The sequence below is a fragment of the Monomorium pharaonis genome, chromosome 6 (genome assembly GCF_013373865.1).
Source record: "Monomorium pharaonis isolate MP-MQ-018 chromosome 6, ASM1337386v2, whole genome shotgun sequence".
NCBI lineage: Eukaryota > Metazoa > Arthropoda > Insecta > Hymenoptera > Formicidae > Monomorium > Monomorium pharaonis.
Genome location: NC_050472.1, coordinates 8,273,120 through 8,285,245, shown reverse-complemented (window position 1 = coordinate 8,285,245; position 12,126 = coordinate 8,273,120). Strand labels below are relative to the sequence as shown.

General features: G+C 32.8%; 1 protein-coding gene across 1 annotated transcript; it reads right to left on the bottom strand.

Annotated features, from left to right (window-relative positions):
- Positions 1-2,598: 2,598 nt before the first annotated feature.
- On the bottom strand, positions 2,599-5,195 carry LOC118646128 (zinc finger MYM-type protein 1-like). The gene is made up of 2 exons (XM_036288432.1): positions 5,028-5,195; positions 2,599-4,944 (listed from the first exon to the last, which is right to left on the bottom strand). The coding sequence occupies exons 1-2, from the start codon at positions 5,193-5,195 to the stop codon at positions 2,599-2,601; spliced, it is 2,514 nt and encodes an 837-aa protein (XP_036144325.1).
- Between the last annotated feature and the right edge of the window lie 6,931 nt (positions 5,196-12,126).

Genomic DNA, 12,126 nt, shown 5'->3' with positions numbered 1-12,126 from the left:
ATATATATATATATATATATATATATATATACATATATACGCATAAAACTCTCTTTTTTTCTAGATCAAAACAATAATTAAAACCATGGATGATAAAAAAGTATGTACATCGTAGAACGATATTAACTCCGATGAAAAGATCGTTATTTCTGGTATTGCTGGCAGATTTCAGGATTCGGACAACATGAATCAGTTACGAGAGAATCTGTTTAAGTAAGTATATATATAAAGGAAGTATGTATATATATATATATATACTTTATTTAGATATATATGTATATATATATATATATATATATACTTCCTTTAAACTGTACCTAGTTTTGACACTTAATATCACTGTGATAGTGTTTAAGTCGTAAGCAAGAAACTTTAATGTCATTTTCTCAGGCTGCTATTTATATGAACAATAATCAAATGATTATTGTAATGTATGTTAATGTATTAATATAGGCAGTATAAGTTGTAGATTTTATAACCATTCTTATAAATATGTAACTTCCCACATAGCACCAAAAGTGGACTATTAATAGATTGTCAGTCAGCAAATAAGATCTAAAGTCGACTTCAAAGTCTGTCAACTTATTATATTCGATAAAAATCCGACAAATGTCTCGACTATATATAGTCTACTATAGTAGACTACTCAAATAGTACACGGACGTCTTTAGGACGTCCATGACGGACTTCGTGGATATCCTGAGAACGTCCTGATTTTTTCCTGGGACGTCCTTAGGACATTCTAAGGAATAGCAAACAAGCGCTTTTTAGTCCTCAGGACATTCTGAGGACAGTCCACTGGACATCCTGAGGATACCATAGGATTTCCTTAGAACATCTTCAGAAATAGCAAACAATGACCACTTTTTGTCAGATTTTTTAGATTTTTTTAAAAGATTTTTGATAAATGTATCGATTTTTTATAAGAATTGAAACGTTTTTCAGAAAAATTAAAAAAATAAAAAATAAATTATAATTAATTTAGAAAATTTTTAAATATTTCTAAGTATTTTTAAGAGTTTTTGAGAATTGTAAAAACTTTAACAAAAAATTAAAAGTTCAACTTATTTCTACGATAATTTTGTAAGAGAAAGAAGATATACATATGTTTCAGCCAAGCGACAGTCGTATCTATTAAAGAATTAAAGCATGTTTAATCTCTGTACCCGAGAAAACGCTCACCCATCCAAGTGTCAACCATCGCCGATGTTGCTTGACTTCGAAAACCATACGCATCCTAAAGGCCATCACACAATGCCAGGCAACAGGCAATAGGAATAGGAAATAAAGAAAGAGAGAAAGAGAAATGAAGATCCTTTCTCTCTTACTTTCTTTCATTATTTCTGTTCCTATAATTGCATGTTGCCTGTCATTGTGTTTAGGCCCTTCGTGATGATCCATGAGTACTTCTTGTTTATGCATACATATTTGTTATAGATTGTTACAATAAATGTTGTCAGAAAGATGAAACATATATAGTTAACTTATATTGTGTAACTTTATAATCTATTTACAAAATTCGGATAAAAAACTGTGAATTTACGGAACTGCAATGAATTTCTTTTTTATTTCTCTTGAATATTTTGATATCATAGTTTACCTATTAAAATTTTTTGCTGCAATTTAAGTCGGTAGCACTGCCAACAAACTTTGATTTTTGACTATCACGTGTTTTGTTAATGTTTTGACACTGCAGTGACCTTATATAGACTATTCTCCTGTGACAGTGTAGTATCGTGAGCCGAGAGCATCGCAGCGCAAAACTTAAATTCTTTGTTGTGTAATACACTGTAAAAAGTACGAAGTAAAAAAACAAAGTACACAAAAACAAAACACGCGATAGTCAAAAATCATAGTTTGTTGGCAGTGCTACCAACTTAAATTGAAGCGAAAAAATTTAGCAGGCAAATTAAAGCCTTTTTCAATCGGCTTCGGAGTTAAAGCTATTTTCAACCGGCTTCTGAGTTAACGCCTTTTTCAATCGGCTTCCGAGTTAACGCCCTTTTCAAACGGCTTTTGAGGTAACGCCCTTTTATTCGAAAGCGACAATATATGAAATCTCGTTAATAGTGTACACGAATGACTCTACATTATCGATCCCAATCAAGTTTAAGAGGTAATTCAGCATCTCTTATGTAAGTGTATAAAAATAGTGATAGTGATAAAAGATTATAAAGTTTTAAACTTATCTTATCATTAGTCTTTTGTTTAAATTAAAATATATATTTTGTTAATGTTGCAAGGAAAAGGAACAGGCAACAAAATCAAATATTTAAAATATTGTCTAAATTTATTTAATTGAATTGATAAACATATCGCATTCAGGGGCGGTTTACAAAAATTATCGCCCTAGGCCTGATGAAATTAGCGCCCCCCCCCCCCTCTATATAATGATTAAAAAAATATAAGACAAATTTCATACTTTGTATATTAAATAGAAAATTTAATATACATATAAAAAGTAATATAATAAAACCACACATATATACATACTAAATGTGTATACTACCTATATATATATACATACTATATATTAAACATAATATTATATATGTGTGTGTGCGTGTGTATTATATATTAACAATTTATTGCACAGGTCTAAATTGGTCGCTTTCTTGCTTTTAAACTTGCAAATTTGTCGATAATTGTATTAGTCTCTGCCATGTCAATGAGTTCTGCATTCGCAGATAAAAAGGCGAGACTAGAGAGACGGCTCTGACCCATCGTATTTCGTAGATAATTTTTTATCCTTTTTAATGTGGAAAATGAACGTTCCCCGGTAGCGTTACTCGAAAAAAGAGTAAGATACATTCTAAGAACGATATCCATGTTTGGAAACGTCGCGACAATACTCTTCTCACGAATAATCATTAAAAATTTTCGAGCATTGATATCATCTTCCGTCAATTCCATTTCCCGGATAAAATTCCGAAAGTGCAAACATTCTTCTCCAAAATCTTTGCCGAGATCGGTGGAGTATGTCGCCTGTAACTCTTCACACTTAGTGATTATTTCTGCATCCGTGAGTAACGGCAAACGACTGAGAAAGCCAAAGCGAGCATTAACTCTTTTGTATGCCATACTTCTCTTTTCTAATTCGCCTGCTAATCGATCGAGTATGACGAGAAACGTATTTATACGCATATTTTGTTTTCCATCTAATATCGCATCATTGTCGTTAACCTCGTCGAATTGAACAGTCCTTCTTCTGCGTCGCCGATTTTCACGCGCGTATTCGTTGCATTGGGATATCTCTTTCGCTCTTGTTTCGTAATGATCGAAACGATCACGCAAACAGACAATATAAGCTTGGAGTGCATCATACAGCTGTACGACTGTTGTCAAATCGATATTTACGCGTTGCAGACTTTTATTTGTTTTTTCAAAACGCTCCAAAATGTCGCTCCACATAACGACCATTATAGCAGTCTCGAGCGATCCAAAATTTTGCGACAATCCCTCGGCTTCGGCTTTTGTGGATGGCTTTTCGGAAGCATCTTCTACTATATCGTCAAGCGCATCTCGCAAACTTTCCCACGACTTCACAAGTGCTCGACACGCTTCTGCTCTAGCTGACCATCGTGTGTTAGACAGACTTTTTGGAAGTAGCATTTCGGGCTGATTTTCGACTTTTGATTTTACTTTTGCCCACCTGGATGTAGATGCACTTAGAAATGTATATATATGTTGCAGGAACATAAAAAATTTTGTTGCCTCCAAACAACACTCAGCAGCTGCTTGGCCCACTAAATTTAGTGAATGCGCCGCGCACGGGACGTAAATTGCCAAAGGATTACGTTCAATGATTTTGGCTTGTACTCCACCGTAACAGCCCGACATATTGCTCGCGTTATCATAAGATTGTCCACGACAATCCATAATATCAATACCTTTATCCAACAATATTTGCATGATCGCTTGCTCTATATTTGTCGCGCTGTGACTTTCAATAGGTATAAACTGCATGAAACGTTCAATGGGTTCTCCTTTCTCGCATACGTACCGGATAATAAATGTTAACTGATCTGAATGTGAAATATCAGGTGTCGAATCTACGCTTATTGCATAATATTGAGACGCCTTCACTTCCGAGATTAAGTTATTAAGAAGATCATCGTAAATCATCGCAATAAATTCTTCGCAAATATCTTTGGAAAAATAAGATACGTTTCCTTTTCCTGGATTTCCGAGTCGATCGATGTGATTTTGGAGAAACGGATCATTTCGAGCCATCAGTTCAAGAATGCCCATATAATTGCCATTACTGACCGATCCAAATTTCTCGTCTGTTCCTCGAAAGGCCAAGCCACGAGATGCAAGAAACTTTATCGCGATTATAATGCGAGTCAGCACTTGTCGCCAGTAATTACATTCTTGCATGTATTGGATATGTAACTTGCTGTCAATCTTTCCCAAGACGTTTTCTCGCATCACAAACTTTCGTGTATTTTCCTGATCAAAACTTTTTTCGTGTTCCGCTATTCGCGCATCATTCTTCCAGTCGTTAAAACCTTCTGTAAATGCGTTTACTGATGTCGAAAATAGTTTGCAAGGTATGCAAAATATGAAACCTTTTGAGAAGGAATATGACATCCATTCTCGTCGATGCATTTTACCATTTGGTGTTTTTTGAAAAAACATTTGCGCTGTACAATATTTTGATTTTGATCCGTACATACGTTTCGAAGTCGCGAAAGTAATCGTTCTCGGATCTTGTTGCTTCGACGGATTTCGCAAAATGAAATCGATCATTTCTGAATTCCGTATTGGCCAAAGACCAGGATCAGAAAAATCTTTATAATCCGAGACAGAATCGGTAGAGTTCATGACTACGATCTCATTGTCACGATTTGCTACAGAAGCTGCTGTATTCGTGACTTCGTCAGCTTGTTTCTCCTCTTCTTTATTTTCGATAATACATTGTACATGGGAATGCGATAATTGCTGAAATCAGGAGAATGAGGAAATAGGAATTGCAGAAGTGCGGTAATACAGGAGATATATTTAATTATTGGGTCGATATTTACCTCGTCTGAATGTTCAATTGCAACAGAACTCGATGCTTGCGTTGTTGTTTCGTGATGTACGAAAAAATTTTCAATTCGTGGTATTTTCTTAGCAATAAGTAATTCCTTTTCTTGTTTTTGTTTTGTTAATTTTCGGCGCTGGGCGCCACTCAGCTTGTTAACACTCATTTATATTTATATTTTATTAATAGAGTGTATTAACAATTGCATGTACAAAAGTAACACAGTGTACAAAATAATAAGTGACTAAAAAGTTGAATATCGCGGGAGATAGTTGTATGTGCAGTAGCGTACGAGAAGCAACGTAAGTTCGGATGACAAGACGTGTCACAGCGCGCACAAGATCGGTAAAAATAGTGGGAGGAGGCGGGCGCGCACTTGCGCATCTCGCCGGCGCCCCCTCCGGCCGCGGCGCCCTAGGCCTAGGCCTAGCAAGCCTAGTGTGTAAACCGCCCCTGATCGCATTATTTCTGTTATGTATTCTGGAATTAGTTTGATAAAATTGTCAGTTTTTGAACAGATATAATTGGGATTTGGTAAGTTTATGTATTTTTTAACTGAATCGAGTAAATAGCATATAAAATTTAATTATGTTAAATGTTAGATGAACAAAAAATTAACTTACAATCTATCTTACAAACTACAATTAACTTTTACAAACTATCAACATTAATTAAATCTAAATGTTAAAATAAAATTTTTATTATCTTTTAAAATTATTATTTACACAATTTTGCAAGCTTACTTACAATACATGAAATTAATCTTATACTCTAAATTTGTAAATGGATAAGAAACTCTTATAGTGAGTCTGAAAATTATCCGTAACGATGGTTATAATTTCACACAAAAATTTGTTACGGGATGAAAAAGAAGCATTATTACGCAATCATAAGTGAATCAATAATTAATTGGGATAAACGTTAATTTTTTTCTTTCTATGTATAACATAATTAATATTTCAATAAAAATTTGTGTTTTTTTAAATTAAATTTTATCACTTTACATAATATAAAGTAATGAATGACATGCTAATAGAATAAATGTCGACGCTTCGTGCACTCGGATAGCCGTCTCTCAAAGAAAAAGGAAAGCACGACGCATCGGTATTGGCGAGCGAGAGACGATATTAGTATCGAGTGCGAGTGAAACGGATATTGGGACACCATCGAGTCGGTATCACGTCTTCTCACTCATCTTAGCTCTATCCTTCTTCAACGTGCGACGTTGGTGAAGGATGCAACACCGGCGCGATCCCCACTTTTTTCGCTCCTCTCCCATCTCCTCGGCTCCTCCGCGCGCCCAGTAACACGTACGGCGCTTCGCGTGTGTGGGTGATCGCCGCGCGCTGAACGCCGCGGGACACCATTTCTGCCGGTGCGTGTACGCACGCACGCATAAGAGATTGAAATATTAAAAATTGCTTTTTTATAAACAAAGTTATATACTAAACACACACACACACACACACGCGCGCGCGCGCGCGCGCGCGCACATTTAGATGCACGCACAAAATAAAAAGAAAGAGAGTTAGTAAATTATTCGGTTTAGCGGCGCCAAGTTTTTGTAGTAAAATATTTATTTGTAATATACAAATAAGTATTTGTAAAAGTAGATGTTTTAATTTGTATGAACATCCATTTTCATAGTTGGCGCATTTTCTTCATATCATTACTTTTGTATGAAAATATATTTTTGAAAGGGTTTTTTGCGCCCGTATACTTGGCGCTTTTTTTACTCTTTTTAAAAAGGTAATTTTTGTGGGGTTTAATTGACGTCAAACGTTAGAATTTTTTTAAACAAAACAGGGTTTTAAGAATTTTTTGAGACTGTAAAACTTATTCTATCTTATTCTTAAAACCATAAGACATCGTTTAAGCAAAAAGTTGATTTTTTCAAAAATCTATTGTGGTATTACTCTTTAAGGCAGCGTTCCGATATTTCTTCCCAATATTAAAAATAAATAGTTCGTGTAACGTATGCATTAATACTTTAATACTGGCAATGAATATTAAAGCACAGACAAAAAATAAATTCAATTTTTATCATTTTTCTATTTATTTTTCTTGATATAGAAATCCATCATTTTATGACTCTGGATATCCCAAGAAAAAGTCTTTATAAAAGATCAAATTATATCGTCAAGATCAAAAATTATAGATCAAATTATAGATAAAATTATAGATCAAATCAGAACAGATCTAATTTTACAAATTGATTGATTAAAATAGATCTACTCTGATATGATATTAACTATAATTTGATCCTTAAGATAAAGATTTTTTCCCGGAATGTATTATATATACAATATACACATATATTATTTATAGCATCGTTATTTCATTAAATAAACAGTCTTTTTAATAAATATTTATTATATTTTAAACTTTATAAATATTTTAAACGTAAAGTTAAAATTGTTTACTTCGTTCTGTAGCGAATTCTGGTGCGGAATATAATTTTTATATTAGTTTGGTATTTTTGACTCATATAAACTAAAATATTGTTGCGCCGCACAAAGTAACGTTCTCGTATGTTGAGCGGACATGCTAAAGAAGAAAATCGAGAAGAGAAGAAACATCGTCGTGTTCTGACGTGTTGTTCTAAATCTGGAGCTATTAAGCTGAGAGGATGTATTTTTGAGAGTGACGAATTATGAGTTGATTATTGTCCTGTTTCCACATTAAAGTTCCTTTTACAGGGAATTATAATTAGCGCTTGCGAGTTCAGTTCTTAAACGAATAGAACGTAAGTTTTCGAAAAACAATATATAGGTAGTAACAATATGTAAAAATATGTAAAGCCTATTTTACAATATCCGCAAATGCAGATCGCAGGTCACGGATACAATAACCTATTAGAAGCGTCAATAATTATACTAACACTTTTGTTTGACGTATCTACGTTTGTGACCTATGATGTGCGTTTTGCGCTTAGTCTACATTAAATTTACATTTTGTTTTAATTAAACATTCTGCATGTCATTTTATTAATATTCAGCATTTTCTTAATTAAAAAATTTTTAATGTGTCAATGTTATTAAAAAATTAACATATTCTTACGGAAAATTCTTATATGTTCTTATTTGTGTAATTTAGGTATTCTTATTTTATATACTCTTTGTGATAAAAATCACATTTTAAAAATAATTTATTGTGTATCAAATTATTTTGTATCAAATCATCTATATAATTATCAAATTTAATTACGTGAAAAACTGAAAAGAAGCAAACATGGATTTTCTCATTATTTATTATACTAGAGTATAACTAATAACGTGATACGCATATGCTTTTCAATTTTACCTTTGAATAAAATAAGAAAAATTTTACATAAATTAATAATTAAAATTGTAGATATAGTGGGGTGTGGGTAAATGTGTATGTTATAAATAATATTTATTTAAACATAATATATATATACATACATACAAATTTTTATAATACAAAATTGTGTAAAACGTTTCAAATCTATAGCACTACTTGATTCTTGAAATTATTTAGACAATTAAATTAAAAACAAACATTATAAATTTACCAAAATGTTTGAGCTAATACTTTTCAAGTGGAAAGCGTTTAAAGATGTTCAATTTTTTCAAGTTTAGGTCTGTTACAGTAAAGATGTCTGTAGATGTTAAAGAAAATCAGTCAAATACTAACATAACTTTACGTATACGCAAAATTTTTTTTGTACCTTTTAATATAAAATAAAATTTGTATAAATTTTTATGCGTTTAATAATAAAAAAACTGTGTTATTTTATTAATATTAATAATTATTGCATTAATTTTTTAATTTAATTCTTACGTACAAAATGCTAATTTTGGTAAATAATTTCCTGATAATTAATTCTGTACTCTGTAAAATAAATAAAATAAAATAATACACAGTAGTTTGATAGTAATTGTATTTTCTAGAAAACAATGTGTGCCAAGAATAATTTTTATTGGTGATTTAGCGCTGACATTTAAATCTGTAAATTTTTAATAGTTATAGCAATATGTTATATATAGTTAATGTTATCAAAAATTATTTTATTTAAGTAAAAAGATGTACCTACAAAATATTTTTTGCAAAATATTTTTTGCAAAATATTTTTTGCATAATGTTGATCCATTCCGGTCTCTTCAACATAATTTAAATTTAAATTTTTTTCTTAAATAACTACCATATTGCTAATAATTTATAATAATTATTTTTATGTCAAAGTATAAATTTTTTAAATGGTGCGTTAGATTTGACCTTCTCTATCACGTTGGAGAGCCTGAGATAAACCACTTTTAATGTTAAAAAAGTTTTCTTTGTTATATAATATAGTTTAATAATTTAAATTAGTTATTTAAAAAATGCTCAAATGGTACAATTATAAAAATTGCTAACAAAATCGGATTATTTTTTAATTATAAGTATTTAATAAATTATTTATATTGAACAACCTACCTGAAATTTGGAATTCATACACTTATTGCAATTGATTCTCATTAAATCATGGATTTTGTGGGTCATCGAAATATGAACTTATTTTTTATAAATATTATTTCTGAACTTTATAGAGGCAGTGTACGTTGTCGATATTAAAATTCTATAGTGCTTACAACATATTCTGTGAATTTTCAAAACTAAAAAAAAAGATAATTAATAATTAAACCACAACTAAAGAATGAACACAACTAAAAATAAATAAAATACGTACTTTTTTCATTTCTCTTCTGTTTATTGCTACCTGACAAATAGAAATTAATTGGTGATATATGTATATAGTATTATATAAATATTATATATACAGGGTGAGTTTTAATGGCTGTCCCAACTTTTTACCATGAGAGATGGAATTACCAACTACATCTTAGTACACACATGTACGGCATTTGCACATGCATATGTTGTACATGTGTGTACTAAGATTGCAGTCGGTAATTCCATCTCTCATGGTAAAAAGTTGGGACAGCCATTAGAACTCACCCTGTGTATATATATATATATATATTATTGACAATCGGGTTTACTCTTTGTTTTGATTGGCTGTCGCAGAAGACGCTATGTCGACAAAACGTAAAAAGTTGGATTTGACTAATTTTTGCGTGTGCCTTGTGATCTGCGTAGCCTTTGTGATTGGAAATTTCTCACGTTGAGGCATGCGTTTTGCGTTTGCGTTCATCATTGTAGAATATATATATAGGCCCATATTTAAAATGCGCTTTCAATATGTCAATGCACTTTTCCATTATTTTATCTTTTTTTTGTTTATTAAATGTAAACGCTCTGAATACGGATTATAAAGTACAAAGCCATTATTTTATTAAGTCAATAATTTTTAAAAATTAATTTACACTTAAATTTTTGTATTCTAATAAATTTGTAAATATATGTAAATATATGTAAAGAATTATGTAAAAACGGAAAAGAATAATGGCATATTATTGAATATTTTAACATGTTTAAAGTTATTTAACAATTCTGCATGTCATTTTATAAATGTTTAACCTTTTCTTATTTACGAAACCTTTTTTAACGCAATACGTGTCAATGATAATGGAAAATTTATAAATTCTTTTCGTAAAGAAAATTACATTTTACTGATAATTTATTAATACATTATATGCCAAATCATCTACATATAATTAAACTCAATGACAAAATAGACTCATAGAAAAAAATTAAATATATGTTTTCTCATTACTTATTATGTGTATTAGACGTAAAAAAAATAAAATAATAAGAAAACATGCAACTTTTTTACCCACATAGGACGTAATATTACTGTAATACTACTGCAATATTAAGTACTATAAGTAGAAACGCGTTCTAAATACGGTCATAAAGTACAAAACTATTATTTTATTAAGTCAGTAATCCTTTTCAATTAATTTATACTTAAATGTCTGTATTCTAATAAAATAAATATATGTAAAGATACCGCTTACCTGCACGGCACCATCGAAGAAGAAGTATACATGGAAGTATCTGACGTTCTTACAAAGTGCTTACACAGGATCATCGAGGGAGACAACGAATGCAACGTAAGGGACCAGACCAAGAAGATGCTGAATCAAATTCAAGAAGGCGAGAAGGTCTGTCGCTTGCAGAGGGCTCTCTATAGTTTGAAGCAGGCCGGTCGTCAGTGGCACAAGAGAATTGACGGAATACTTCTTTTGGTGGGGTCTCACCCCTACCCATGCAGACCCATGCGTCTACCACTCAAAACGAGGGAGAGATCCATTAATAGTCCTGATCTATGTGACGACATTTTAGTATTCTATCGTAACCAAACAGATCTTAATATTTTTCGTAAAGGTCTGTTAGAGGAATTCAAGTTGAGGGATTTGGGAGCCGCGCGCTACTGTTTGGGCATTAAAGTAACCAGAGGAGAAAACCGGATCACTATTTCCCAATCTGGTTATAGTAGAAAGCTTCTCTCACGATTTCGAATGGAAGACTGTAATCCAGTCGAGACTCCCGCGAAACTGGGAGCGTCCCAGATGCGCACAGTAATAAATGGACACAGTAGGCTGAATGAAACGGACACAGTAACAAACGGACGCAGACCAAACGGACACAGTAATAAACGGACACAGTAACAAACGGACACAGTAACAAACGGACACAGTGCAAAACGGACACAGCAATAAACGGACACAGTAACAAACGGACACAGACCAAATGCGCACACTGCACATGCGCACGAACCAAATGCAATCCATGTACATTGCAAGCAGAGTAAAGTCCACATAGGTTAGCGACTTGGACGGGGTGGGTGCGGGAAGGGAGGCCGAAGGCCCCCCTTGCACCCCCCCCCCCGTGTGTGTGTGTGTGTGTGTGTATGTGCGTGCAATGCATTCACTGCATCACATAGGTTTGCGACTTTCCGTGTGTGCATTTGGTTCGTACGCATGTGCAGTGTGCGCATTTGGTCTGTGTCCGTTTGTTATTGTGTCCGTTTCACTCAGCCTGCTGTGTCCGTTTATTACTGTGCGCATCTGGGACTCACTCGCGGAACCAGGCGTAAAACTCGAACGGGGTACCGATGGGACAGGACGACCCATGGAGACCAAGCCCTACCAAGAACTCGTCGGAGCTCTTAATTACTTGGCGATCGCCAC